At 55.7% G+C, this 26,219-nt stretch overlaps 2 protein-coding genes across 4 annotated transcripts; both read right to left on the reverse strand.

The window, feature by feature from the left end:
- Positions 1 to 1,917: 1,917 nt before the first annotated feature.
- Positions 1,918 to 2,658, reverse strand: SFN (stratifin). Its single transcript, XM_062594126.1, has one exon. It carries the CDS (start codon positions 2,656 to 2,658, stop codon positions 1,918 to 1,920), a length of 741 nt encoding a protein of 246 aa, XP_062450110.1.
- Positions 2,659 to 4,798: 2,140 nt separating this feature from the next.
- Positions 4,799 to 24,843, reverse strand: ZDHHC18 (zinc finger DHHC-type palmitoyltransferase 18). Of its 3 annotated transcripts, XM_062594250.1 has the most exons (10): positions 24,602 to 24,843; positions 21,489 to 21,649; positions 17,780 to 17,929; positions 16,189 to 16,326; positions 15,604 to 15,652; positions 14,875 to 14,977; positions 13,265 to 13,374; positions 11,596 to 11,695; positions 8,376 to 8,468; positions 4,799 to 5,057 (listed from the first exon to the last, which is right to left on the reverse strand). In XM_062594250.1, the coding sequence occupies exons 1-9, from the start codon at positions 24,841 to 24,843 to the stop codon at positions 8,427 to 8,429; spliced, it is 1,095 nt and encodes a 364-aa protein (XP_062450234.1). In that variant the 3' UTR covers positions 4,799 to 5,057; positions 8,376 to 8,426. The 3 variants fall into 3 exon arrangements, with proteins under 3 accessions (XP_062450234.1, XP_062450233.1, XP_062450235.1); XM_062594249.1 differs by lacking the exons at positions 4,799 to 5,057; positions 8,376 to 8,468 and adding an exon at positions 8,918 to 11,364; XM_062594251.1 differs by lacking the exons at positions 4,799 to 5,057; positions 8,376 to 8,468 and having other exon boundaries at positions 11,273 to 11,695.
- Positions 24,844 to 26,219: the final 1,376 nt, after the last annotated feature.

The raw sequence follows: 26,219 nt of genomic DNA on the forward strand, positions 1-26,219 counted from the left end.
TTGGCCTTGTGAACGTCTGTCCTGTTCGTCTTTGAGCACCAGGGTTGCTGTAAAGCAATGGAAGAAGTGATTATAAAATGAGAATTTTATGGCTGATTTTTATGGCTTTGAGAGATTTGGAGGCTTAGAAGGGTATTGTCAGGTCAAACCTGTTATGAAAGAGCCATCAAAGCATTTGTGGCAGCTGGGCTCTTATTTTAACACTCACACAGTAGCTGCCACTCCAGCCCTGCAGATGCAGGTGTTGGAGAAACCAAAAACCCAAGGTGACTACAAACCCCCGAGTGCAGTAAACCACCGCCTTGGCCCGGCTGAGGAATGCTGAGGTCACGGGATCCAAATCCCGCAAAGCTCGGCGGTTTGCACGGAGGGGCTCTCGGCAGCGCGGGCTGCGCGCAGCTGTTAATGCTGACGCTCTGCTCCCTGCGGCCGCCCCGGTGCTGGAAGGAGCCGGCTGCTCCCCGTGCTCGGGGATTTTTTTGGGGGGGGGAGGGTGGGGGGTCCTGGGGAAGCCGATGGCCATGGCCAGAGCAGGGGCTGAACTGGGCCCGTGCAGCGTGGGGAAGGGCCGTGGCTCGGGGGGGCCGAGGGAGGCGACGGCTCGGCTCCTCTCGCTCCCGTTGAGCAACAGGCTGGGATGAACAACTGGGATTAGTCACCGGATTGAGACAAGTCCCGAGGGGGGGGTGGGGGGGGTGGCAGGATTTCTGCAGAGCTGGTGCTGCCTGCCCATCCCGGCCTCGCGCGCGCCCACCGCAGCCCTCCCGGATGCTGGTTACCTCCAGCAGTTACGGCTTTGGGGGATTGGGACTGGGGGGGGCAGGATTTGAGCCCAGAACGGCAGGACAGAGCCAAAAATCCCCCCCCCCCTCCCGCCGTTGCCGCCGGGGCTGGGGTTTGCCCCAGGGTCGAAACGGGGCTGCCGCCGCCACCGCTGCGGGGGCACTGCCCCGGCCGTGCCTCAGTTTCCCCAGCGCGGGCGGCCGGGGCTGAGTCACGGGGCGGCTGCTGCTCCGGGCTTTTCCCGCCCCAGCCCTGCCGCGCTCCGGCGCAGCAGCTCGGTCCTCGCCCCATGCCCGCCTTCGCCGCTTAATTAGCTTTCGTGCCGAGACCTGCTGCGGGGAGCGGCGCCCCGCGCGGGCGGAAGGCGGGCGGGTGCCGCCACGCTGGGGGGGGGGGGGGGGGGGGGAGAAAAAAATAAAATGGGGACACTGCGAAAAGCCCCCGGGGGCAGCTCAGTCGTGTCTTCCCCCCCCCCCAACCCCCTTCGGGGCAGCCCTTGTTTCGCTGCCGCTGCCCCCCGCCGCCCCGCTCCCCCGCGTCCTTCCTCCTCCTCCTCCTCGCGGTGCAGAGACGGTGCGGAGCGCAGAGGCAGGCGTGCACGACAAGTTTTATTGGAGACGCACAGCGGCTTTGGCCACCCGCTCGGCCCCGGTCCCCCCCCACAACCCCCCCCCCCTCCATTTCCCTCCAATCCCCCCGCCCCCGGCCCGGCCCGTCGCCTCCTCCCGCTGCCACGGGGAAGCCGCAGGGCAAGGCGAGGACGGCAAGCGAAGCGCAGCGCCGGCTCCCACCCTGCGCCGGAGCCGCCGGGGGCTTTGCCCCCCTCCACTGCCGCGGCTCTGGGAACCGGCCCTTCGGAGAAGGAGTTTTTTTTTTTTGGGGGGGGAGGGGGGGGTTTGGATGTGGGCATCCCACCCCCTCCCACCCACCCTTTCTCTCCTGGTCTCCCCTGGGACAAGGTGCCGGGGGGGGGGGTGCTGGAGCCCCAGGTGTAGCGGCCAGGAGCCGAGATGCCTTGGACACCCCCCCCCCCCAAAAAAAAAAAAAAAAAAAAAATCCTAGAAGACCCAAGAAGAGAGTTGGCGGTGAGGAGGGAGGAGGTGGGAGCCGGGGCCGCAGCTCCGCGGGGGCAGTTCAGTTCTTGGGCTCTTCGCCGGCCTCGCCGCCGTCTTCGCCCGCGCACTCGGCTGTCCATAACGTGAGGTTGTCCCTGAGCAGCTGCATGATGAGGGTGCTGTCCTTGTAGGAGTCTTCGCTGAGCGTGTGCAGGTCCCCCATGGCCTCGTCGAAGGTGGTCTTGGCCAGCGAGATGGCCTGCTCGGGGGCGTTGGCGATCTCGTAGTGGAAGACGGAGAAGTTGAGCGCCAGCCCCAGGCGGATGGGGTTCGTGGGCTGCATCTCCTTTTTGCTGATGTCCATGGCCTCCTGGTAGGCTTTCTGGGCGTTCTCTATCGTCTCCTTGCGGTCGTCGCCGGTGGCCACCTCGGCCAGGTATCGGAAGTAGTCGCCCTTCATCTTCAGGTAGAAGACCTTGCTCTCCGCGTCGCTGGCCTTCTTGATGAGATACTTGTCCAGCAGGCCCAGGACGACGTTGCAGACGCCCTTCAGCTCCCCTTCCACCTTCTCCCGGTACTCGTTCACCAGCTGCGCCTTGTCGTCGCCCTCCTCGGTCTTGTGCTCGATGCTGGAGATGACCCTCCAGGCGGAGCGCTGGCACCCCACCACGTTCTTGTAGGCCACGGAGAGCAGGTTGCGCTCCTCGTTGGACAGCTCGTCCCCGTGCTCCACCACGGCCTTCATGAAGTCCGCCATGTCCTCGTAGCGCTCAGCCTGCTCGGCCAGCTTGGCCTTCTGCACCTGGTGGGTTCTTGCCATGGCTGGCGCCGGGGCCGAGGGGGGCGGACGGGCGAGCGGCGGCGCAGCGGGGGCACGCGGAGCGGCGAGGAGCGGGCCGGGGAGCCGTCGGAGCGTCTGCCGAGCGCCGCCGCCGGGATTCGCTTTTGGCCGGGCGTCGGAGCCTGGAGCAAGAGCGGGAGGAGCCGCGAGGCCGCCGCGCGCAGCCGCCGCCTGCCCCGCCGCCGCCTTAAAAGGCAAAGTGCCCTGATTCATCGCGAAAACGGGGCGCCGGCGGAGGGGGGGGGGGCGGCCCCCACCCCGCGCCCTGCCCTCGCCCCGGGGCGCCCAGCTCCCGTCCTGCCCCCCCCCCCCAACACCCGCCCTGCCACCCCCGGGGCAAAAAATAGGGGGTGGAAACGGTGCAAACGGGACCGGGCGGAAATGGGGCACGGGGAGGGGGGTAAAATGCCTGGAGGGGGCTTCTCCCTCCCCTTCCAAAAGCCAAAGTTGTTGAAAAGTATCTTTTTTTTTTCTTTTTCTTTCTTTTTTTTTTTAACCCCCCTCCCCCAAATGAGGGACGTGCCGTGGGTGCTCGGCTGCGCCCGGCCGGCCCCACACGCGCGCGTGCGCCCGGCCCCGATTTCGATCTGCGCTTCGCGTTGCGCTGCAGTTTCGCCCGGTTCAGCCTGTTCCCGCACGCAGGGCGCTGCCGGCTCCGCGGCGGCGGCGGGGCGAAGGCTGCCCCAGCCCCGGCGTTATCCCCGCGATCGTGTCCCCCCCCCAACACCTCCCCCGGCCCCCTCCGCTGCCGCCGGCAGCTCCCGCGGGGGCACCGGGGACTTGGGACCTCTGCAGCCGGATGAGGCTCCGGGCACCTGGCGGAGGCCGCGGGGCCTCGCTGCCTCCCTGCCTGCCGGAGGGGTTCAGGCTCCCCGGATCAAAACCCATCCGCGCGCGGAAGCTGCAGCGGGGGGGGGGGTGTCTGCACCCCCCCCGGCCCCGCCAGCCCCTGCAGGGGCTGAACCGCTGCCAAAAATTGGGTTGAAATCAGCTTAGAGGCTGCAGAAACATTCTGCTCCCTCCAGTTTTGTGAAAACCGGAGGCTGAGCGAAGGGAAGCGCCCCGGGGCCGCGTGTCCAGGCCCTGGGAAAGGGCCCGGAAAGCCCCTGGGAGCGGCACGAGGGGCCCCAACCCCCCCCCCCCCCCGCGGAAACCGCGCTGCTCCGGGCAAGCCGGGGCCGAGCTCCGGAGCGGCTCCGGCACCGCGCGCAGCCAGCGCAGCGCCCGCGGGCGCCGGAAGGGCGTTCGGCCGCCCGGCTGCTCCCGGGGCCGCAGGGACCGGGCCCCTTCTCCGGCCCTTCCCAGCGCTTCCGAGGCGGCGGTGGCGGCAGGCAGGGGCGTGCAGACCCCGCGCGGCCCAGCTCGGCTCGGCTCGGCCCGGCTCGGCTCGGCTCGGCTTGGCTCGGCTCCCCCGAGCGTGCCCGGGCCCGAGCCGTGCCGCGGGGAGGAGCTCCGCAGCGCTGGTAAAGCACAGAGCAGCGTGCGCTCACGTACAGTAAATAGGAGAAACTTTTATTTTTTTGTTACAAAAGTAAAAGGCAAAAATAGATCGCAAATCCTGCCGGAGTCTAAGCTTTGCTGATGGGGCGAGTCCAGCCGTGCTGCGGCCGGAGGGCCCAGCCTCGCCGCGTCCTTCCAGGACCGCCGACTGCGCAGCGCGGAAAGGGGAGAGGCGCCGCCGAGCCGGCTAGTCGGGCCGCTGCGGGGCTCGTACCCCTTTCCCCTAAAACCAGAGCCGCGCTGGGACGAAACAGAAAACACAGAGCTCGGCGGGAAGCGTTTCGAAGGGTGAACTCTTCTACACGCGCTAGCGACCGTCAGGGAGGAGTCCCGCGGGTGCGCGGCCGCGCCAAAGCGGCTCGGAGACGGGCTCCCCGGAGGCCAGGAGCTGCCATGGCCGTGGACACGCTCGCGCGAAGCTGCTGGTCTTGAAGGCCCGCTCGAATATTGCCTGGCATCTTCCAGGAGCTGCTGGCGGGGAGACGCCTTCGCCGCAGCGCAAGGCCGGTTACAGGAGCCGCCTTCGGCCTCGGCGCGGTTGCACGAGTCTCTCCGGTGGCGGGAGGCGGCGGGAGCCGCAGTTATTGCGCTGGGGGGGGGGGGGGGGGGGTGACTGTATGGCTTTAAGCTTGGCACCGGGCGGGGGCGGCTGCCTTGGCCCCTGCCGCGGCGGCTGCGAAGGCTTTTCCTCGTGCGCGGCAGCGTGGGCCCCTCTCCGGCGGCGGGAGGCAGGCAGCGCGCGGCCCGGGCGAGCGGAGGCACACGTGGTGGTGATGGCTGGCGGTCCGGGATTGTCCGTGGCGTCTCGGCTTCCCTTGGCGTGCTCCAAGAGAGGCAGAGGGCTGCAGTCGCAAGAGCTCTTCAGTGCCCTGAACATACTGGATTGCCCACGGCGCACGGGAGAGGAGGGAGCGAGAGAGGGGGTTAGTGCCAGAAGTACTGCAAGGAGAAGCAGGTAGCGGGAAGCAGGGCAAGGAGGCTCATCCAGGCCGGCTAGAGGAGAGAACAGCACGGGATCGAACACGCGTCGTCTTAGCGGTAGAGAGGTTTAACAGCGGTTTATCCTACAGCTAACCCGGGCCGGGACGGATCGGGCGCGTGAGACTCGTCCCAAAAGACCAAGAGGCGAGGTGTTAGTGCCCAGCACATCGTGCGGCCGGATTCGGCCCCGCTGTGCACAACAGGAGGAGGCACCAGCAAAAAGGGCCGGAGACCTGCCTGGGTGAGCAAGGAGCTCTTGGCCAAAATCAGACAGAGGAAGAAAATACACGGGATGTGGAAGAGGGGACAGGCTACCTGGGAGGATTATAGGCATGCAGTCAGGGTATGTAGAGATGCGACAAGGAAGGCTGAAGCCCAGTTGGAATTGGGTCTGGCAAGGGATGTCAAGGACAACAGGAAGGGCTTCTTCAAATACAACAGCAGCAGGAGGAGGACTAGGGGAAATGTGGGTCCGATACTGAATGGGGTGGGGGCCCTGGTGACAAGGGATACAGAGAAGGCAGAATTGCTGAATGCCTTCTGTGCTTCAGTCTGCACTGCTAAGGGCAGCCCCCGGGAATCCCAGAACGTGGACGTGAGGGAGAAAGTCTGGAGAAGGGAAGACTTTCCTTTGGTTGAGGAGGATAGGATTAGAGACCTTCTGGGCAGGCTAGACATCCACAAATCCATGGGTTAAGATGGGATGCACCCATGGGTACTGAGGGAGCTAGTGGATGTTGTTGCCAGGCCGCTCTCCATCATCTTTGAAAAGTCATGGAGAACTGGAGAGGTGCCTGAGGTGCTGAAGAAAGCCAGTGTCACTCCAGTCTTCAAGAAGGAGGACCCAAGCAACTACAGGCCGGTCAGCCTCACCTCCATCCCTGGAAAGGTGATGGAACAGCTCCTTCTGGATGTCATCTCCAGACATATGGAGGAAAAGAAGGTGATCAGGTGTAGCAGGGATTCACCAAGGGGAAATCCTGCTTAACCAATCTGATAGCCTTCTCTGATGGAGTGACTGGCTGGATAGATGAGGGGAGAGCAGTGGAGGTTGTGTACCTTGGCTTCAGCAAGGCTTTTGACACTGTCTCCCATAACATCCCCCTAGAGAAGCTCAGGAAGTGTGGGTCAGACGAGTGGACAGTGAGGTGGACTGAGAACTGGCTGAGAGGCAGAGCTCAGAGGGTTGCCATCAGTGGTGCAGAGTCTAGTTGAAGGCCTGTGGCTAGTGGCATCCCCCAGGGCTCAGTATTGGGTCCCATACTGTTCAACTTCTTCATCTATGACCTGAATGAAGGGACAGAGTGCCTCCTCAGCAAGTTTGCTGATGATACCGAGCTGGGAGGAGTGGCTGATACACCTGAGGTCTGTGCTGCCACTCAGAGAGACCTGGCCGGGCTGGAGAGTTGGGCAGAGAGGAACCTCATGAGGTTCAACAAGGGCAAGTGCAGAGTCCTGCACCTAGGGAGAAATAACCCCAGGCGGCAGTACAAGCTGGGGGCTGACCTTCTGCAGAGCAGCTCTGCAGAGAAGGACCTGGGAGTGCTGGTGGATGACAAGTTGACCATGAGCCAGCAATGTGCCCTTGTGGCCAAGAAGGCCAATGGTCTCCTGGGGTGCATTAGGAAGAGTGTTGACAGCAGGTCGAGGGGGGTGATCCTGCCCCTCTGCTCAGCCCTGGGGAGGCCTCATCTCGAGTACTGTGTCCAGTTCTGGGCTCCCCAGTACAAGAGAGACATGGAGCTACTGAAAGTCCAGCATAGGGCTATGAGGATGATCAGAGGGCTGGAGCATCTCCCCTATGAGGAGCAGCTGCAAGAGCTGGGCCTCTTCAGCCTGGGGAAGAGAAGACTGAGGGGGGATCTTATCAATGTGTCTAAGTACCTGAAGAGAGGGTGTCAAGGGGGCAGGGACAAACTTTTTCAGTTGTCCCGTGTGACAGGACAAGAGGCAGTGGGCAGAAACTGAAGCACAGGAAGTTCTGCCTGAACGTGAGGGGGAATTTCTTCCCTGTGAGCGTGATGGAGCACTGGACCAGGTTGCCCAGAGAGGCTGTGGAGTCTCCTTCTCTGGAGATCTTCAAGGCCCGCCTGGATGCAACCCTGTCTAACATGCTCTAGGTGACCCCGCTGAGCAGGGAGGTTGGACTAGATGATCTCCAGAGGTCCCTGCCAACCTTACTGATTCTGTGATTCTATGAACTTCCTCCGCGCGGACACAACCTCTGGACAGCCTGGGGGTGACTGCTGCCTCGGTGCCGCAGATGCTGCCTGCCTACAAGGCACTGCGGGATGTGGCAGCTCCGCACAGGAGCTGGCGCCAAGGTCCAGAAATCCAAACTGCTCTGCAGACCACGCTGGGACGGCAGCGATGAGATACGAGCAGGGAGGAAGGTCTGTCTCTGCTGACTGGGAGAGCGGCTCCGGCAGCCCGGTTCTAGCAGACGTGAGCTCGCGGCGTGTTGCACGGATGGAGGGAGAAGGCAGGGATGCAAGCATGGGACGCAAGGGGGGCATCCAGAGCCCCCAGCGCCAGGCACAGGATCGCAGTAACGCTAATTCACAGCGTGCTTCAAAAAGAACTTACCTTCATTGTGGGCACACGGAAGGACAAACCTTGGGTTAGAGAACAAAACTGAGGCGCAAGGGGAAGGAGGGATGGGACTGATCGAACCACAAAGCGCAGCAGTGGTGGAGCTGGGAGTAGAAAACTGTTCCAGGCTCCCAGTCCTCTGTTCGGGCCACAGCTCGCTGTAAACACCAAATCTCTGCATCAGTTGGGGGCTCCCCGCAACCCCAGCAGCACCGCAGCTCGACCGAGAACAAACCGCGGCCGCAGCCCAGCCAGCAAGCGCCTGCCGCTCCGGGCTCGGCAAACCCGCGGCCCCGAGCGCCGCGGCTTCCTCCAAACACCGCCACGCACGCCACCTCAACGCACACGAGCCCGTCAGCTCCGTCCCTCGGCAGGCCCAAGCGCAAAGCTGGGAGAGACCTTCCCTTTCTTCTCTCCGAGGCTGCCGGCAACCCTCCTAGCGCGCAGCCCTGCACCGGGACGGCGAGCGGGGCTCACCGCCTCCCGCGACAGTGGGATGTCGGCACACACAGATGTCTACACAACTGGTAGGTGATGGACTCTGTGGACAGAGCTGGTCATGCAGCGGAGATGAGATGGGTCACTGGGGTGGATGATGGGGAGGAGAAAAAGCACTTCCTTACCAGCTAGCCCTCAGAAAGCAGGGCAACCATCCAAGGAGGGGGTAAATTCCATCAGGCTGTGCAGGAAATGGCAAAGTCCTGGCAGGCATCCTCCTGGAGAAGACACCAGAGATTATGCACCTCAGCATTTGCCAGTGGAGACACAGCGCGCTGGGTTAGACAGGGAGACTCCAGCCCTGGCACAGCTCTGGACCGAGCGAACATGAGAGATGGATGGGAAAAGGATGCTCAGCTGCTGGCTTCTGTAAGACGGTGCAATCACAGCTGTGTCAACTCCAGCAGCTGCAGGATAGCTACGGGCCAGAGAAAAGCTCTCGGCTCTAGTAAGAGCCAGGGCACCACAAATTGCTGCTGGGCTCTGCTGCTACATGTCCTCTGTGGCCCCATCCTGCATGAAGTTATAAGAGCTTCCAGGAGAAGTCTGAGACTAACAAACAATCCAACTTCCACCTGACAGTGAAATATTAAAAACAGACACCTGCCCCCTCACATCTTAAAGGAATAAAAATAATAATAATAAAATAAATAAAAAAATCAAGCAATTAACTCTTTAAAAATATAATTTTATTATGCCGAGTAACAAAAGAAACCGGTTTAAATAAAAGCAGGAAGGTGTCTGGCCCCCGATAGCACCCCCACGCACTGCCCTCCCCAGCCTCGGGCAGTCTCAGCTCCTCGCTCCCGGAGCACCAGCCCCTCTCCACGCAAGCTTGGCTCTCCTGCCCTATCCCCAAGCCTGCCGCTAGAAGGTAGCATTGAGGCTCCTTGAAGACAAACCCCTCTGGAAGCATCAGGGCAGGAGAAGCAGGGACATTAGGGCATAGTAGCCAGCTCACTTCCTCTCCAGATGCCACACTGGCTTTTACGCTGTCACACTAAGGTGGCCTGGCCGGTGAACGGGGGCCGGAGATGGCACAAAGCTCGGGGGCCAGCTGGGCCCGGCTGGCAGAGCAGCACCGGGAGCTTCACGGAGCGCTCAGCCCCGGGCAGCGAGGGCCATCTGCCGGGATCCGGGAGAAGTTCAGCAGCTGCCACACTCTCACCTTGCCTTCTTGACAAGGAGCAGGCCAAAGAGGCTCCAGGGCGGCAAAGCCACCCGGAGGTACCTGCACAGAGAGCGCAGGATCGCAGCACACAGCTAAGCAACGGCCGGTGGAAACCCTCCGACTTTGGAGTGGCCACCGGGAGTAAACCAGGTGGGTGTCAGCGTATCCCGCGCGAGTCGCCCTGCCCTCTCGCGGCGACGGGAAGCTGTCAGGCTGCAGCTCTCGCTCTTCGCAGAGGGAACGTTTGAGCTAGGGGTCACAGCAAACAAACACCACGATCTCCACGCAGGAAGCCAGAAACATAAGGCAAGAGGAACCTTTCCAAGGTGCGAGAAGCAAAACATTAATCCACTCTTAAAGGAAAAGCAGCCCAGGAATTTGCTTTTCCACATCCCATGCCCAGAGAGGTAAGGGAAGAAGGCAAAGGGGCTCTTTTGATGTTAGGGCTGAGGATGTCTGTAACATCCCACAACTGACAACCAAACTGGGTTGCAACGAGTGCCAGTGTTTGGGAGGGAGCTCTGAGAACTGAGCTCAAGGCTGCTGCCCTGCGGTCCCCCCCCAGCACACCCCGAAGCAGCACCAAAAACCTCGCTCCCCTCCGCCTGCGCTAGCAGGGGCAGCTCCCTGCGGCCCACGGGCTGGCTCCGTCACTCACGGTGCGTAAAGCACAACGCTGGCCAATTCAGTGGGGACAGGCCACCCCCACAGATGTGCTGACTCTACCTGAGGTTGAAATCTATGCGTGTGACCCACGGAAACCTAACCAGTTAGCTTGACACAAAACACGGCAAGTCTCTGCCCTGGTGCTAACATGCACAGCACTATCTACACCGAATATAAAATGTTCTACATAGAAAAAAAAATCTACAAAATGTGCAAAAATATCCAGCAGCTTTTAATAACGCAATTCAAGTATTGCTAACAAGGTCTGTGACTCCTCTACGCACACTCCAGTGTTAGTAACCTGCAGAGTTGGCTGCCCAGCCCAGCTCTCCCGGCTGCCTCTGCAGGCACGAGGGCTGCTCAGGACATGCTGAGACACGTGCAGGAATCGTTCCTGCGGTGCTGTGGACAGTCCTGCTCTAGTCTGTTGGCCAGAAACCCAAACCAAGAGCACAACGTGAGGTTATCAGAGACCAGCACCCACTCACTGCTTCCTCTGTGTAACTCCAGCTAGGAAGGATGTGACCCTCAAAATTCACCTACTCTTCTATTGCCTTTAAGTGTCCTACAGACAGGATGCAGCCAGGCTTTCCTGGCAAGCTGAGATCAAATCCTACAACCGTCCCTTTCCAAGCAGCATCTCACCATGAGAGCTGCAGAACACTGCACGTTTTGCCTTTTCCCCAGGAAGACGAGGTTCTTCCTAACTTGTGTCCTTGCTGCAAAACACGCTCTTACTGGCTGAAAGAGCCGAAACACTCAGAGCTCTTTAGTACTCCTCAGCAACCAGACAGTAAACAGAATCAATTGACAGCCGGGACATCTAGCCAGCTTCCACATCTGCTGGGAACCAGGGAGCCCTCCCAGGAAAACACCACAATTTATCAAGGCACAGCAGCTTCCAGGAAAAAAAAAAAAAGAAAGAAAGGAAAAAAGCTGCTCCTGCAGCAGGCTGAGTATCCAACCATTAAGACATAAAACCCCTCCACATTGGCACAGAGGAGGCGGCAGCATTCATGGAGATATCAGAAATACCAGGCAACTTCCACCTCTGTCAGTCCAAAAGATGAGGCTTGACAGTACAGCTCAGAGCGTGAACTGCTGCCAGTGTCCACCTCCCCTCCTTGGCCCACCTCGTTACTCCTTGCAGTAAACACAGCGACTCTCTGGAGCAGAGGTCAGAGGTCTGGTAGCTCTCCAGACCTATTTGCTTCCCAGGTACAGTGAGGATCCCCTGCTTTCTGCTCGAGTCTGAGGTTCTTGCACGCTGTTACGCTCTATCAGTCGAAAGTCGAAGGTCCACATCACAGTGAGACAAATAAACAAAAATAATAAATAAATAAAAAAAGGCAATGTATGGCTCAACTGAGTCTTTGGCAGCTCTGCATCACAGGGCTGTCCTGCCTGAGGCCAAGGAGATGGTAAGAGGGGAAGGTATTGGCTGGAGTTAGGTGCAGGCACAACAGGCACTGGGCTATGTCACAGCACCACTAGGGAATGCCTCCTACCATGCTGGTGTCGGTTTTGGCTCCAAAGGAGGGGATTTCATTTTTAGGACTGGACGGGGTCCCGACCTCTGGCTGAATAAATCCTCTTCTGTCTATCAAACTGGAAAACAAGAGGGAGAGTGTAAAGGGAGAGGAGTTACAACTCTCACAAAATAAAGGCTATAAGCTACACAGTAGCTAAATCAACCAGTTTCTACAGAAAGAGATACCTGGCACAAAACAGGGCATTTAAAGCTTGGACAAGGGGAAGAAAGGGTAAGTCTGGTAGTGAAAATTCCCTTCCCCTAGTCTCATGAGAGCTGCCAAGTGAAGAAGCAGAAAACATGCTGCAGTCAGTACAGCATCTTGGTTTGCTCAGCCACCCCAAGCAATTGCCCCCATCCTAGCACTGAGTTTTAAAGCAGAAGATCTTGATCCATTCTGTGTCAAGCATATGTGCTCAGAAGCTGCTGTCTCAGCTGGCCTAGGCAGCTAAATCAACTCTGTCCACAAAATCAGGATCCTCCTGACATCTAGACACCCCCAGCACAAGGATGGGAGCTCACATGCCACAGCCGTTCAGAAATGGGTCTCCTTGTGGGAGCTGCTAACCAAAGCATCAGCAGGAGCGGTATGGACAACACAGCTTCCTGTCCATTAGGCAAACCACAAACATATCACTCAAGCCACCACAGTCTTTAGTCAGTAAAAGCTCTGGGTCACCACAAACCCAAATGGGAACTGGGGAAGGGACTTTACAACAGGAAAACAACATAAATGAGAAAAGGCTCGGAGTAAAATGCAACTCTCCTGCCACACAGCTCATCTCTCTCAGTCTGCAGATGTATCATTACCAAAAGGCAACAGTGGCATTTCAGCACCTCTGGACCAGTCAGAAGGTTAGGGGTACTTCAGAGAGCAGGGCAGGACACAAACGGAGAACACATCGACTCTAGCTATGTGACCTTACTTGAAACCTCAAACACCTTCCCTGCTGTCACATTACACTGAGTTGGCACCTCTGGGATGCTCTGTGTAAATCCAGACCGGATCCCAAACAAAACATTGTCTCAAGGAGACCTGTGTGCCCTAGACAGACTGAGAGCTCCCAAGTCAGAGTGCAGGTCCTCAACCCCAGCAGCCAAGTGCTAGAGGACTACAGTCTAACTCTGCCCAATTGCACCCTCTTGTGACAAAGCAGTGATAATTCCACACCGGTAACTGGACTGAAGGAAACGCAGCCTGGAGCTGCCCATGCTCCAGGCCCAAAGCTTTATTTCACTACACTTGGAGGGAACTGCCTGCCTTTGCCTCTGTTTTAATAGTCGTTCTGGTTAACTCACAGGTAAGAGAAATTGGTAGGATGCTATAAAGCAGTTCAGGCAATCTGAATGTTGCTTAAACACCTGCCTGGTGCAGATCCCTGCTGACTGCTTGCCAAGAGTTACAGCCTGATGCTCAATTCTTGCAGTACAGGAATTAAATCTACTTTTACATTTCTCCAGTCTTTCTCTGCAGAGACCAGGAAACTGCTTCCTCTTCTTCATGGATGAGGGATGTTCAGCATCATGGGAGTAGATGTGTTTGGCTGACACAATCTCTTGTGAATCATAATAAACCTGTGCTTTCTGGGGCCCCTCTCACAGAGCAGGATGCACTTCCTAATATAGTAGAGGTCAAAAGCTCTTACCTGGGATGGAATGGTCCACACAGCACTGCACAGCAGTTTGTGAGGATACTTTTATGGCTGTAAGGATTAGCAAACTCTGAGCCTCTCTTATTTGACCAGGATCCTTTGATCTGAAAGGAAAAAAAATATGTGCAAATTAAGATGGGAAAGATGCGATACGAGACAGTTACATGATAACAGAGTCAGTTCAAATCCTTGCTCAGAAGGCAAAAAGCTTCTGGCTTGCTCCTCCTCTTTGCTTTAGAAAGGAGGACAGCTACAGAAAGGCAGCCAGAGGAGACAGCAATATGTTCTCCTGCCTTTGCCAAGGTTCGACCCCATGGCTACATAGCTCCGAAGCTGTGCCCTCCTCAAGCTTCATGGAAACTTACTTGTTAGTGTCACTGCCTTCAACTCCAGCCTCTTTTTCCCTCATTTTCTACCAGGCTGAAAGCTCACCAGAGCAGAGCTTCTAGCTAATGGTACCTCCTGTGCTCCTCAGGCTAAACAAACAGCAAGGGGATTCCCAGGCCATTCCACTAACACAAGGAAACAATGTCATCTGCCCACACCCTGAGCAGCTGTCACTGGGACTGATTTTGAAACCCCAGTCAAGTCAACCATAGGCACACAAGAGTGGGCAGATGCTATACCCAGCCTCAAGCCACTGGCTGAAGCGAACCATTTACTACCACATTTCCTCTTCTTGTTTTTACTTCCTCTCCCCAGGTGCAGCCCAAGTCTGGCAATGCGGGCAATGCAATGAGAGAAGCAATGGGCCGTATGCTCTGGACTCAGTGCCTCTGTGCTCTCAGCACCAGGATGCAACCTTCATAGTGTTCCATAGCTCTGCCAATACCTCTAAACACAACAGAGGAGGAGGGAAAAAACGCAGACATTTCTTCTGTAGCGATGTAAGCAAGCATTACAGGTATTTATGACTAGAAGGACAAATTTTGATTCCTTCCAAGGATCAGATAGATCCTGCTTTTCCATGCAATCTGCCTTGCCATACAATCTCATTTGACTCTCTGAGTCTGCACGCATCACAGTCTTTAGAGTAAATATCTTTAGAAGATGTCTGTACATTATTTGCCTATTACACTTGAGGAACTGACGGAGACAAAGGGACTTGCCCAGGGTCTCACAGGAAATCTGTGGTTACACAGAATGCTGAATTAAGATCACCCATGTCCCAAGCTAAAACCCAAATCTCAGGGGGTAGTTGTCTTTTTTAAATCTCAGAACTCCAAATTTTAAACAAGGCCGCATATCGGCCAGGGAAAAAAAAAAAAAAAAAAAAAAGCGTGCAACCTTTCGAACATCTCAGCTAGTTATTTCTTAGCCTGACACTGCCAAGTAACATCTGCTGCCCTCCCAACATGATGCCCTGCTGCTGTTGCGCGCTGTTTTCTCCCCACTCAGCTATCTGCCTTAGGCACAGGATATTTGCTTTGCTATGAATTACTATAGGCAATGCAAACAGAATGCTTTACTCAACACACCGCACCAAGGCACCCAGTCGAGGACTCCTTGAAAACCCCACCTTACTCAGAACATAGCAGGGCTGGCAGCCCCACTTGCACCTTTCAGGGCCTGCTCCGTGAAAAGACAAGCATCTAGGTACTCACATCTTCGTTCGTTGTCAAGTTGGAGGCAACTAAATAAGTGTGAAAACCTGAGAGGCCCAAAATAGACCAGACTGAGAAAAAACAAATCACCAGCTCCAGTACAGTGAGAAAAGTCAAGGAAATCTCAGGGAACAAAATCTTCTTGCAGGGAGAGGCAAAGGGCTGTTTTGCGAGGTACTCATGGTGAAGACCACAGGTCCTGGGCCTTGTAAGCACCCTGGCTTCTGAGGGTTTGGCCAAGACAGGTACAACACAGGTACAAGCCCACCTCTCCTTTTAGGGAAAAGACTCCCCCACTCCCAACAAATGGAGAGTATTTCAGCTATGAAGGCAGGTAAGCTGCTACCTTCCCAGTCCCTGTGCTGATCTGAGGGCGTTCACCAAGGCACAGTCTACTCTAGCCATTTCCCTTTCCACATAATCTTGCAAGCTGCAAAACAATTCTGCTACCAAGCCTTAGTCCCTGCCTTAATGAGCAGAGAAATGATATTCCAGCTGTGGCAGTGACCTAAATATGGAATTAAAAGTCCTACTCGTTTGGTAGTGGTATCAGTCTACAAATGGAGAGATGCCTGCCTGCCCCAAGCAGGTAGCTAGGAGCCTAAATTAGGTTTTGGAAAATACATGAAGGTGCCCCTTGGAAGAACTTATTGCACTTCCATGTTACACTACTAGTGCTGCTGCATCAGAGCTTGGCCGTCTGAGCTACTCATAGCATTAGAAGGATATCTTGCAGGTGTTGTCTTCAGAGTGGTGAGGAATCCATCTCTCTGAGAGCCTGCAAAGCAAAAACGGGACAAGGAACTACCTTCAATCAGGCAGTCTTGCATCTCCTGCTCCACTCCCGAGTACACAGCCACCCTCCTGCAGGTCAGACGATCTGCCTGGCTGCGCATGAAATATATGCGGTCTGTAACTTTGCAGAAACGTCAGTAAGCAGACAGAGCTCCACGGGGTTCAGGGCTGACAGGCAAGCCGTTTTCCCTGTGAGATCCAAGGTACATGTGCCCAAAGCCCTCCAGTCCACTGCTGCCTTAGCACGACACACAACTCATCTGCTCTGTGGGGAACAACCTAGTCACCAAGTGTCACGATTTCTCTGCAGTAAGGTGCAGGGTGGATCCAAGGTTCCCTGCAGTCTGAGGCCCAGTTTATTCGGGCAATGCTGCATTCATGCTCGTATTAAATCAGCAAAGACCAGACCCTTCCCCTACTCTGTCCACTAAGAACAGTGACCTCGTGCTGCAGTAGGGCCTCAAGTCGCTTATCGCCAGAAGCGTAGTGCTCAATGCTACTAGTATCCGCAGTACTTACGCAGAGTGAGGTGGGTGACAACACAAGCAAAGATGAAGGCTGTCAGGAAGGAGAGGGAGAGGATGAAGGCATAGAAGTAGCGATAGTTGCGCTTCCCCACACAGTTGCCCACCCAGGGGCAGTGGTGATCAAACCTCTCTGAAACAAAAAGAACACTGTGAGGACTGCTGTCACCTCGCACACAGCATCAGAGCAAACTCTGCCGAACCTCCGCAAATCCAGGGGCTGCAGACTGAGTTTCCACCCGCCACCCTTTAAGGTCAGAACTTCTTAGCAGCAGTACATTAGCACAAAGTTTCAGCAAAGTGCTACAGCCTGCTCGCATGCCCTTTTATAACGCTAAAGGCCAAACCGTTCCTCTCTCCAAACCCTGCATAAGTACTAACCTTGTGACCAGTAACATCTACCATTACTAAAACCGAAAGAAGGGAAAATGCAGATGTTTTTCCACTCTCTGGCAGTAGTGGGTGTGTGCACTCAGCACTGCTGCTCCCCTTCTGTGCATCAGTCCCCCCCGCCTTCTTCCGAGCAGAAAATAATTTTCAAAGTTGTGAAGTTACGCCTCTAAAACCACACAAACTGCCTGGGAACACAGAGCAGGTGCAACACATCTGGAAACAAGCCTAGCTGTCTTCTAATGAAAGGGTTGTATTTAAAACTAATAGAACTGCTGTAACCGTAGCACAGGGGCGACTAATGCAAGTAAAACTCAACAAAGTAGGAACATGTCTGTTCCTCCAGAAGGCTCCCCTCTACATGCTATCCCAGCCACGGCTGCTTTCCAGTGAGTCATTCTAGAGCAAGGAGGAGTCACAACTATCCTCAAACACACGGCACCCAGCAACTCTCAGACTTTCCTTTACCCGAGTCTTTGGGTCCTGCAACACTCTCAGGTCAGTCGTTCCATTCGTTCTTCAAGCTGCCCTTGCAGACAGCATACTGCACAGCCTCCGGTTGCGTGCGGCGCACAACCAGGAGCCTACCCATGAGGAGCCTACTCTCCGGACATGCTGTTCAAACAAACGCCACCCTCCTGACAGTTCAAGTTGCTGTTGCATGGCCAGATTGAGTGGGGAACCTCATGTCACCCTCACACTTCTTGCCCTGCTCATCCCCCTGCACTTGCCTAGGGCCTGGTTGTGTGGAGCTACCAGAGGCTTTTCTTCACATCTTCATTCTCTCCTGTTCCTCCTGTCCCACCAGAACCTGAGGGCACAGCAGGAGGACACAGAAGGGCTAAATCAGAATCTATGCTGGCTGGGGGGCAGCCCTGCCTACAGCCAGGTCGCAGACAGGGAGCCCGTAGCACTGTTCCACCACTCTGCCTCTGGGGAAGGCTTTAATCACACCTCATGATACAGTCCTCCCAGAACCACAGAAAGAGAAGGCACAGAGAACTGGATGTGGTATCCCCCAGCCCCAAACCACTGCACTGGCGTTGCTCTCATTTTAAACAGGAACAAGAAAGACAACTTAGTACTTCGCTTCACAGTCCCTTAAAGGAGCAAAACCAATCTGCCCGGGAATCTAACACACTCGCCCGCCCCTCTCCCACAAGGGATGTCCACACGTTTCCAGCCTCTGGACTTACCGACACAGTTGTCGCAGACACTGCAGTGAGAGGTTCGAGGAGGGCGGAACATTTTGCAGGTGTAGCAGTACTTTAGTTTCACCACGTACTTGTTTATGACCACTTCCATCGTGCGGGCTGGCGGGCGATAGGTAGAGGTACCCATGCTATCTGCAAGGGGAAGGAGGGACAGTCAAACCGGGGCAGGTGAAATCTTACCTAGCACATGTCCCAGCCAAAGCCCCCGTATCATGCCAAGCGGCTTCCTGGCAGAATAAGGGATGGCACGTGCTCGCCTACTCTCATCACTTTAATGCTAAAGCTGAGAGGCAGCTCAGCCTACGGGATTTGTTTCAGAGTGGGCAGCCAGGAACTCCAGTCAGCTCCTTAGAGCACTGTTTACGTTCTCTTTGCTGTGTGTTCAGTGGAAATGCTGCTGGGATGCCAAGAGGAAATAATATCTGCCCAACACTTTGAAAACATAAAACAATATATAAATAGCAAGCATAAAAGCAGCAGGGTCAACGTGCCCAGTAACACCAACTCATCTCTACACGTCTAACAGATCACAGCAAAAGCAGGCACATGATCTGTTAACGCACACACGGCTCCTCCTCTACTGTATGCACAGCATCAAAGTTACAGAAGTCAGGGAACCGTCACATTAGGGTAACCTCAGCAAAAGCATCCTCAGCCACTGCCAGAGCACAGCTCTCCAACCTGCAGCTGAAGCCAGCAGCACAGCCGTGCTCAAGAGACTCATTTTCATGATAGAAGGGAAGGAGGGCAGACAGGTCTCAAGTGCTCCAGACAGATTTCACTGAAATTTGACACATGTGTATTAATAGCACAAGGGGAACTTCTCTCTCTTGGTTGAAATTGAAGATTTTTTAAGGACACTACAAGTTGCATTTGGCTGTGCTAGTATTTGACTATTAATTTGGGACTGACAGCTGCAGTCTCTTTCTCTGATCAGCAACAGTGAGAGCTGGGAAACCTCTGTATCATGTTTGCAATTTTGGGGGTCATTTCATAACTCATCTAGCTCACTCTTAAAAGAATCTTCCCAACTTTGATGAAATCTTTGAAAACAGAGATCTACCAGTGAGTGGGCTAAGATGAAAATGAATGGATTATATTAACAGTAACAGCTGGCACAACTGGCAGCTTCTGCAGCCAGCTACCAGCTTTACACACTTTTAAATAGAAACATGGGTAACCGCTCTGAGGATATTTTAAAACTAGCTGTATGAGTAGACCCAGAATTATTGCCCTGCAACCATTTTCAGCGGGGACAGATTCAACTTGTCTCACATTAGCTTTGCTAAGGCATCTGTGACAAAGGACGACATCAAAGCAGTCCACAGATCCTGACTGTATACACTTTCTTGGCTACCATAAAGACAGTCTGACAGAGTTTTTAGACAGGGACAGATATTAGCAATCTGTTAGAAACCGTTAATAAATGAGACCTTGAGGTGCAGCAGGCTAAAGAGCAAATCATAACCTTAAAAAAACCCATTCATTTCTAAATTAATTATCCTAAGTCCTAGCCACCAATATTTTGCAGGAAAACTTATGGGGTAAGATCCCTCCTAGTTTGGACAACATTCAAAGTAATTAACTCCGTGTAAGAAAAGGGCATAGGCACAGGCACTCTCACTCTCTACCCTCTCTTTCAGCAAAACAGAGAAGCAGAACAGCTAGCCAGCCCTCTCAGCACCAAGCCTGCAAGTCTGTCCTCAGGATCAGGCTCTTTTTTTGAGAGGCACAAACAGGGTGTGGGTGGTTAACAGCAGCAGCAGTTGCTGAGTTAAGTCTTTTGCTGTCACCACTTCACCTGTCCCAGAGTGTCCTTCAGGAAGGATGGGATTTGCAAAGAGTTTCAGAGAAGTCAAGATGAGCCCAAATGAAATTCCGTGACAGCCAGAAGCACAGAAAAGGCTACTTGAAACTCCAGGCAAAATCTGTTCCATGCACATATGCGTCAACTTCATGGTATTGGTCAGTACTATGCAAAACTACAGACAAGCAAAAATGCCCCTGGAACAGGACACCTACTCTCTCCAGTTGAGCCTTGGTGCCTTCACCTGGAGACCTATTTAGCACTGGTATAACTGCATTCACACAAACAGAATGAAATATGTATAGAAAAGCAAGGATGTAGGGGCTAAACACAGCATACAGCCTTTTTCCTTATAAGGTTTAAGCTTTTGAGCTCAATCCTCACTGTCTGCAGCCCAGCATAAGTAGAGATTTGTTGTGGTTTACCAGAAGCAGCTCTGAAATCCACTAAAACCAGCAGGAGTCTCCATGAGGGGTGGTGCACTTGCAGTTAACACACAGATTACATGCCCAGTCCCTTCTCACAGAAGTCTTCACAAAAAATCCCAGCGTCAGTCATCTCCCCCCTCCACTCCAGGCACATCAGCCAGGAACCTGGCAGGGTGCTTTAAGGCTACAAATCCACGGTCCCTTTACTTCACCATTTCTCCCATAAAGTCAGTCCTGCTCTCTGCTCCCCTGCTTCATCGTTCTGCCACCTTCCCTGTGCTGACAGTAGCAAGAAACACCACGTCAGTGTTTGTCCAGGCAAATCCCTGCTCCTGCTCACTGGGTGACTGCCCAAACACCAATGCAAGGCAGTAGCAAGAACAGTCAAAGATAAGATTACCCATTCAGCAGTAGACTACATTCAAAATAGATTCAGTTGACTGCAGAACCATTCTCAGGGTAGAAATGGTCTTTTTTTCAGCACTAGTTGAGTTTAGCTGCAACTGTCTCATTAAAACAGAAAAAGAAGGCTTCATTTCTGCATGTTTTTCGACAGACTTCTCTGATCCAGAAAGCTAACTCAAGGATCCTGTTTGTCACCTGCTGGCCATGGGAACTTCTCTGTTCAAATTCCAGAAGATGGAGGAATAGCAACAAAAGGCCAAGCATGAATGCTTTTTATCTTCCAGGCATGCTTCCGGTTTCAGCAGCTTTAAAATTATTACTTAGTTAATCCTCATCAGCTTTCCTTCTTATCAGGGTCTCTATATTACAGCCATGTTACATGGTGAAAATAGAAAATATGTGCAGTAGCAATGAATTGGTTCTTCCAGGAGGGAAAAAGGGGAAAAAAAATCAAGTTTTGCAGCCTGGACTAGAATCTAGAATTCAGAGAAAATTCCGTGGAATTCAGATCATCACAAATCCCAGCCCCAGATCTGAATCAATGCTCAGATCATGAAAACACTGTCGCTGCTTAAAAGCACGGCACAGAGTGATTATGACGGAAGACTCTACTTCTCCAGTTGCTGGTAAACAGACTCGACCGGTATGAACATTTAGGGCACTGATACTGCCAGTTCCCCCATCATCTGAACTCTGCATGAGGCTACAGCCCAGTCAGGTCTCAGTCCTGAGGACAAGAATAGATACAGCCTCCAATCCCTTGCACAGGGCTTTGCCTGGGAAAGCGATGGGATTAAACAGAAAAGGAAACCACCACTGCTTCTCTGCAGATCCCCTTCTTAAGGGGCAGCCTGCTGTGCTACAGGAGCTTGTCACACCTCTTTCACCAGGGCTCCTAAGACACTGCAGAGCCTCCTGATCTAATGCTCTGGCCCCTTTTGTCCTGAGATGACCGCTAAGGTACCAAGACTCGCTGAGCCTGAAATGCACACACACACACACACACACACACGCACTGAAGCAAACACCAGAGAAGGAACAGAGGTCTTACCGATTCGCTTTTCCAGGTCTGCAGCTTCACTTGGGGTGGCTCGAGGCAGGATACCTGGATCTCTGAAGCTTGTCTGGAGCAGACAACTGATGACAAAGAAGAAGAGGACAGCTGCAATGATGGGGATGGCCAGGGTCAGATGACTTGCAAGGAAGGGGCAGCTGTTAAAAAAAGAAAGAAAGAAAGAAAAAAGATCATTACAGACCATCCATACAGCACTTGCTATCAGCTATCACACTAAATATTATAAATTACTGTGGTATAGTGGACTAAAACACTGCTGCTTTGCAGAGACCTCCGGAACAGTAATTACCCAGATAGCACCCTGCAGCTCTGGAGTTGCACTGAGAAGATAGGGTCTTTGAAGCAAAGACAGCAATGTGAGCTCCTATATACAGCTTCTTGGTCTTTCTGAAGTGTCAGAACAGTGTTTCTAAAACCTGCCAGCTATTTCAAAGCCTGGTCATCTTCTACAACAGTAGCATCAAGCATATATGAAAAATGCCCTAAGCTAACAAGATCAAAATTGCTATGAATGCAATCCCACTTGGTCCAACACATGAAGCTGAAAGGGAAATTGGCTTTGGTTCAACACAGCTTTGCTGTCTCTGGATGACTTGTGTGTGCCCTTCATAGTGCTCCAGATGTTTGAGCAGGGACGCATTTCAGAACTGAAACTGCTGCGACAAGCCAGCATGCATCTAAACATACGATGCCCGTTCCTGGGCTCCTACAAGTAGTGGCAGGACCTGAGGCCGTTCTCCTGTACGCAGGGACTAGAACAACTGCAGACTGCAGCAGGGCAGCTCAGTTCCTCGCAGAACAACATGCTAAGACCTCCGATAAACACAATTCTTCACATAACGCAGTGCTGGAGCCCCCCCCCCCCCCCAATTCCTCGCTCTGCAAAGGGATTTGCTATTATAAGAAACTGATAAATAACCCGGACTTGAGCACAGACATGCAAGTCGTTGAAGCCCGGATGGCCATGGGCGGTACTAAGTCTCAATAACATTAGGAGGGCAGTTCAAAAGGATTAAGCAACTTTTGTTTCAACTCCCAAGCTCAGCTGTTCAGAACAAAGCAGCCATCAAACAACAAAACCCCTCTGGCCTGAGACCAGCTCTGCTGCCCAAAACCCCTCAATCCGCTCTGAGATCAAGGCACAGAAGGGCCTCTGAAACAAGACACAGGCTTTCCTGACACCCCTTTTCTGGGAGAGTCTCTGGACCCCTCCTTCATCCTTCAGGCAAAAGAAAAGAAAAAAAAAAAAGAATCACATAAAAAATGTGAACTGCAGACACAGCTAAGATGTATTGCTATGTATCTAGCAAACCATAACCCATGCAACAGAAGTGTACCACTATAATAACAACCTGGAAAGCCCCAGGGCATCTTCAACCAAGAAAGAGTGACTAGGCAAGAAGAGAGGAGGAGAGCAGATGTCCTTTACTTGGCCCTGTTCAAAGCAGTTACTGTGCTATTACCATCCATTAGTTTCAGACACAGCAGAGAAAGCTGTCAAGAGTCACAGATGACACTACGAAAGGTTTTGCACAGGTATCTATTACTGCCTCCCACAGCTGCCTACCAGTTTCAGCTTGTCTGACTGCTCTTTCTCAGAACCTCTAATCTGACCAAATACCTCAAGACCTCTGACTGCAGGCTCGGGCAGCTACGCTCTGGGACTCAGAAAGGTAACACGGCGATCCTAAGGCAGGTATGAACCCTCCAGGTCATACAGTAGTACGGAAAACAAGCTCCCTTCCCTCCTAAGAGGCACAGAGACAGAACAGCAGAAGCCCTAGGAGATGTCAAGAACAAATTGAGCTCCCTTCCCAGCTCCTCTCAGGCAGTGCAGGACATAACGGGACATTCTGGGCTCTCCCTTCCTGCAGGGCACAGGGAGCTTCCCTGGGCTGGCTCAAAGCCACCTTCTCAAAAGGAGAAGGGATTTAGGGAGATGCAGTTCCCCCTTCCCCAGACACAGCTGCATAAGGAAATAAGAGCTCCAGCATGGACCATCAAGGTTTCAACCCTAGAAAGGCTTTTGCCATTCATCAAGTGCTTTTGAGAGAAACTCTATTCCTACCTCCTCCACCCACCAAATGCACCATTCTTACTGATCTTCTGGCTGCACGGACCAGTTCTCTCCTTGGTAGGCTTGAAGGAGGAGAGATTGCAAGGCTCTGAAGAGACAAGGAGGGCATCCCACGACAGGGAGCTGAGGCAACTCTCTGCTTTGGTCACTGAGGATGTTAAAGCTATTGACAATACCAGACTCAGCAAACAAAATCCAGGGCTGCCTCTACTCATCCCAGCACAGAAGAAAGTCAGTGGAAGAGAGTGGACAAGTCAGCGAGCTCTCTGGCAGCGCAGAGGGGGGGATCTGGGGTGACTCAGACATCCCTCTCTCCAGCCAAGGGATCCTTGGAGACAGGGAAAGAGGAACCAGTGCTTCCCCCCAAAGTGGGGCTGGGAGCTTTGTAGCAGGGGAGCGATTTAAGGGAAGACAGGGGGGAAAAGGGAGCAACACCGGGGTCTTGTACGGGGGAGAGGCGCCCGCCTGCAGCTCTCCTCCCTCCCACCAAGAGGGCACACCGGGCGGTCGAGGGGCCAACTAGGACACGTGTGAGCGGGGACAGGTCCCCTCCAGCCAGCGGCTCGGCAGAGGGGGGCGGCAGTTACTCAGAGACCCCAGGCCCTGGCGGAGAACGACCTGGGGAAGCGGAGGGGGGGGCACCGACCCCAAAGCGGGGGGGTCAGACCTCACAAACCTTCACCCCTGCAGGGAAGAGGGGAGGGCAGCGCTAGATCCCCCTACGGAGGGGCAGACCCCAGCGAGGGGAGCGCCCAGAGCCCCGGTCAAAATGAGCAGATCCCAGAGCCCCCCAGTATGGGGGGGGGGGAGCAGGCCCCACGAGGGCGACCTCAGAGCCCCCCTAGTGTGTGGGGGGGGTACACTCTAGAGCCCCCTGCAGAGGGGCAGGCCCCAAGGGGGGGTCCCCCAAAGCCCCCAGCGCGGGGCGGGGGGGGGGGGGGTTGGCAGCCCCCGGGCGCGGCGCAGGCCGCGGGCGCCCCCCGCCCGGCAGCGCGGGCCCCGCCGGACTCACTCGAAGGCGAAGAAGAGGCCGCTGGTGGCCAGGATGAGGCCGAGCGTGAGGGCGAAGACGCCGCTGTGCCGCGCCAGCATGAGGCGGCCGCCGCAGTAGAAGCGGTTGCGGCCCGGGAACACCTCCCATTTCCGGCGGGGCCGGCGGGCGGCGGGCGGCGGCCCGGGAGCGGGCGGCGGCGAGGCGGCCCGGCCCGGCGCGGCCGCCCCCGGCGGGATCTGCCGGTACTCGCAGTCCTTCATGGCGCCGCGCGGCTCCCGCAGCGCCCAGCCGCGGCGAGGCGAGGCCCGACCCGGCCCGGCCCGGCCTGGCCCGGCCCCGCGCCCGGCGCCCGCCCCGCCGCTCGCTCCGCGGACGTGTCCGCCCCGCCCCCGCCCCCGCCGCGCCGCGCCCCCCCCCGCCGCGCCGCCGCCACCGCGGCGCCCCCTGCCGCCGCCGCCGCGCGCCGCAGCCCGCGCGAGCCTGGGGGGGGGGGGGGGGGAGGGGGCTGCGCACGCGCACGCGCACACCTGGGGGGCTGCGCACACGCACACAGCGCTGGGGGGGCTGCACACGCTCACACTCACACCTGGGGGGGCTGCGCACACGCACACAGCGCTGGGGGCGCTGCACACGCACACTGCCTTGGGGGGAGTTGCACGCTCACACACACCTGGGGGAGCTGTGCACACGCACACAGCGCTGGGGGCGCTGCGCACGCTCACACTCACACCTGGGGGGGCTGCGCACACGCACACAGCGCTGGGGGTGCTGCACACGCTCACACTCACACCTGGGGGGCTGCGCACACGCACACAGCGCTGGGGGGGCTGCGCATACACACACTGCCTTGGGGGGGGTTGCACGCTCACACACAACTGGGGGAGCTGTGCACACGCACACAGCCTTGGGGGGGCTGCGCACGCTCACACTCACACCTGGGGGGCTGCGCACACGCACACAGCGCTGGGGGTGCTGCACACGCTCACACTCACACCTGGGGGGCTGCGCACACGCACACAGCCCTGGGGGGGCTGCGCACACGCACACTGCCTTGGGGGGAGTTGCACGCTCACACACACCTGGGGGAGCTGTGCACACAGCCTTGGGGGGGCTGCGCACGCTCACACTCACACCTGGGGGAGCTGCGCACGCTCACACAGCCCTGGGGGAGCTGCGCACACTCACGCTCACACCTGGGGGAGCTGCGCACACTCACAGAGTTGGAGGAGCTGCACACACTCACACCTGGGGGAGCTGTGCACACACTCACACACAACCCTGGGGGAGCTGTGCACACTCACACACCTGGGGGAGCTGCACACACACACACACAAACTCGTGTGGTAAGATACCCACATACACACTCAGCATCCTGTGTTGAACACCCCCCCCCTGCGCAGCCCTGTGATGAACCCCCGTCGCCAGCACATGCGTGTGCACGCACACACGCAGCCCTGCGATGAAAGCCCCTTGCACGCACACGCTCTGCAGTGAAGCCTCGCGCACGTTCCGGGCGTTTTGGAGGGGAAGAACGTGGTCGCACAGAGAAAGGACGTTCCCAAGGAACGGCTGGGCCGTGTCCCGGGGCCGGGCCTGGCCGGAGAGCGGCTCCGGCACCGGCCGCGCCAGGCGCCTT

Source organism: Rhea pennata, chromosome 23, assembly GCF_028389875.1.
Source record: "Rhea pennata isolate bPtePen1 chromosome 23, bPtePen1.pri, whole genome shotgun sequence".
Lineage (NCBI taxonomy): Eukaryota > Metazoa > Chordata > Aves > Rheiformes > Rheidae > Rhea > Rhea pennata.

What these genes read in the sequence shown, in the direction of transcription:
- ZDHHC18 (XM_062594249.1), bottom strand. Translation starts at nt 24,843, where the DNA reads ATGAAGGACTGCGAGTACCGGCAGATCCCGCCGGGGGCGGCCGCGCCG. An exon ending in TGTCACCCACCTCACTCTGC is followed by an intron (nt 15,653 to 16,188) that starts GTAAGTACTGCG and finishes TTTGCTTTGCAG; the next exon opens with GCTCTCAGAGAGATGGATTC. An exon ending in TGTGGACCATTCCATCCCAG is followed by an intron (nt 11,696 to 13,264) that starts GTAAGAGCTTTT and finishes CTTGTTTTCCAG; the next exon opens with TTTGATAGACAGAAGAGGAT.
- SFN (XM_062594126.1), bottom strand. Translation starts at nt 2,658, where the DNA reads ATGGCAAGAACCCACCAGGTGCAGAAGGCCAAGCTGGCCGAGCAGGCT.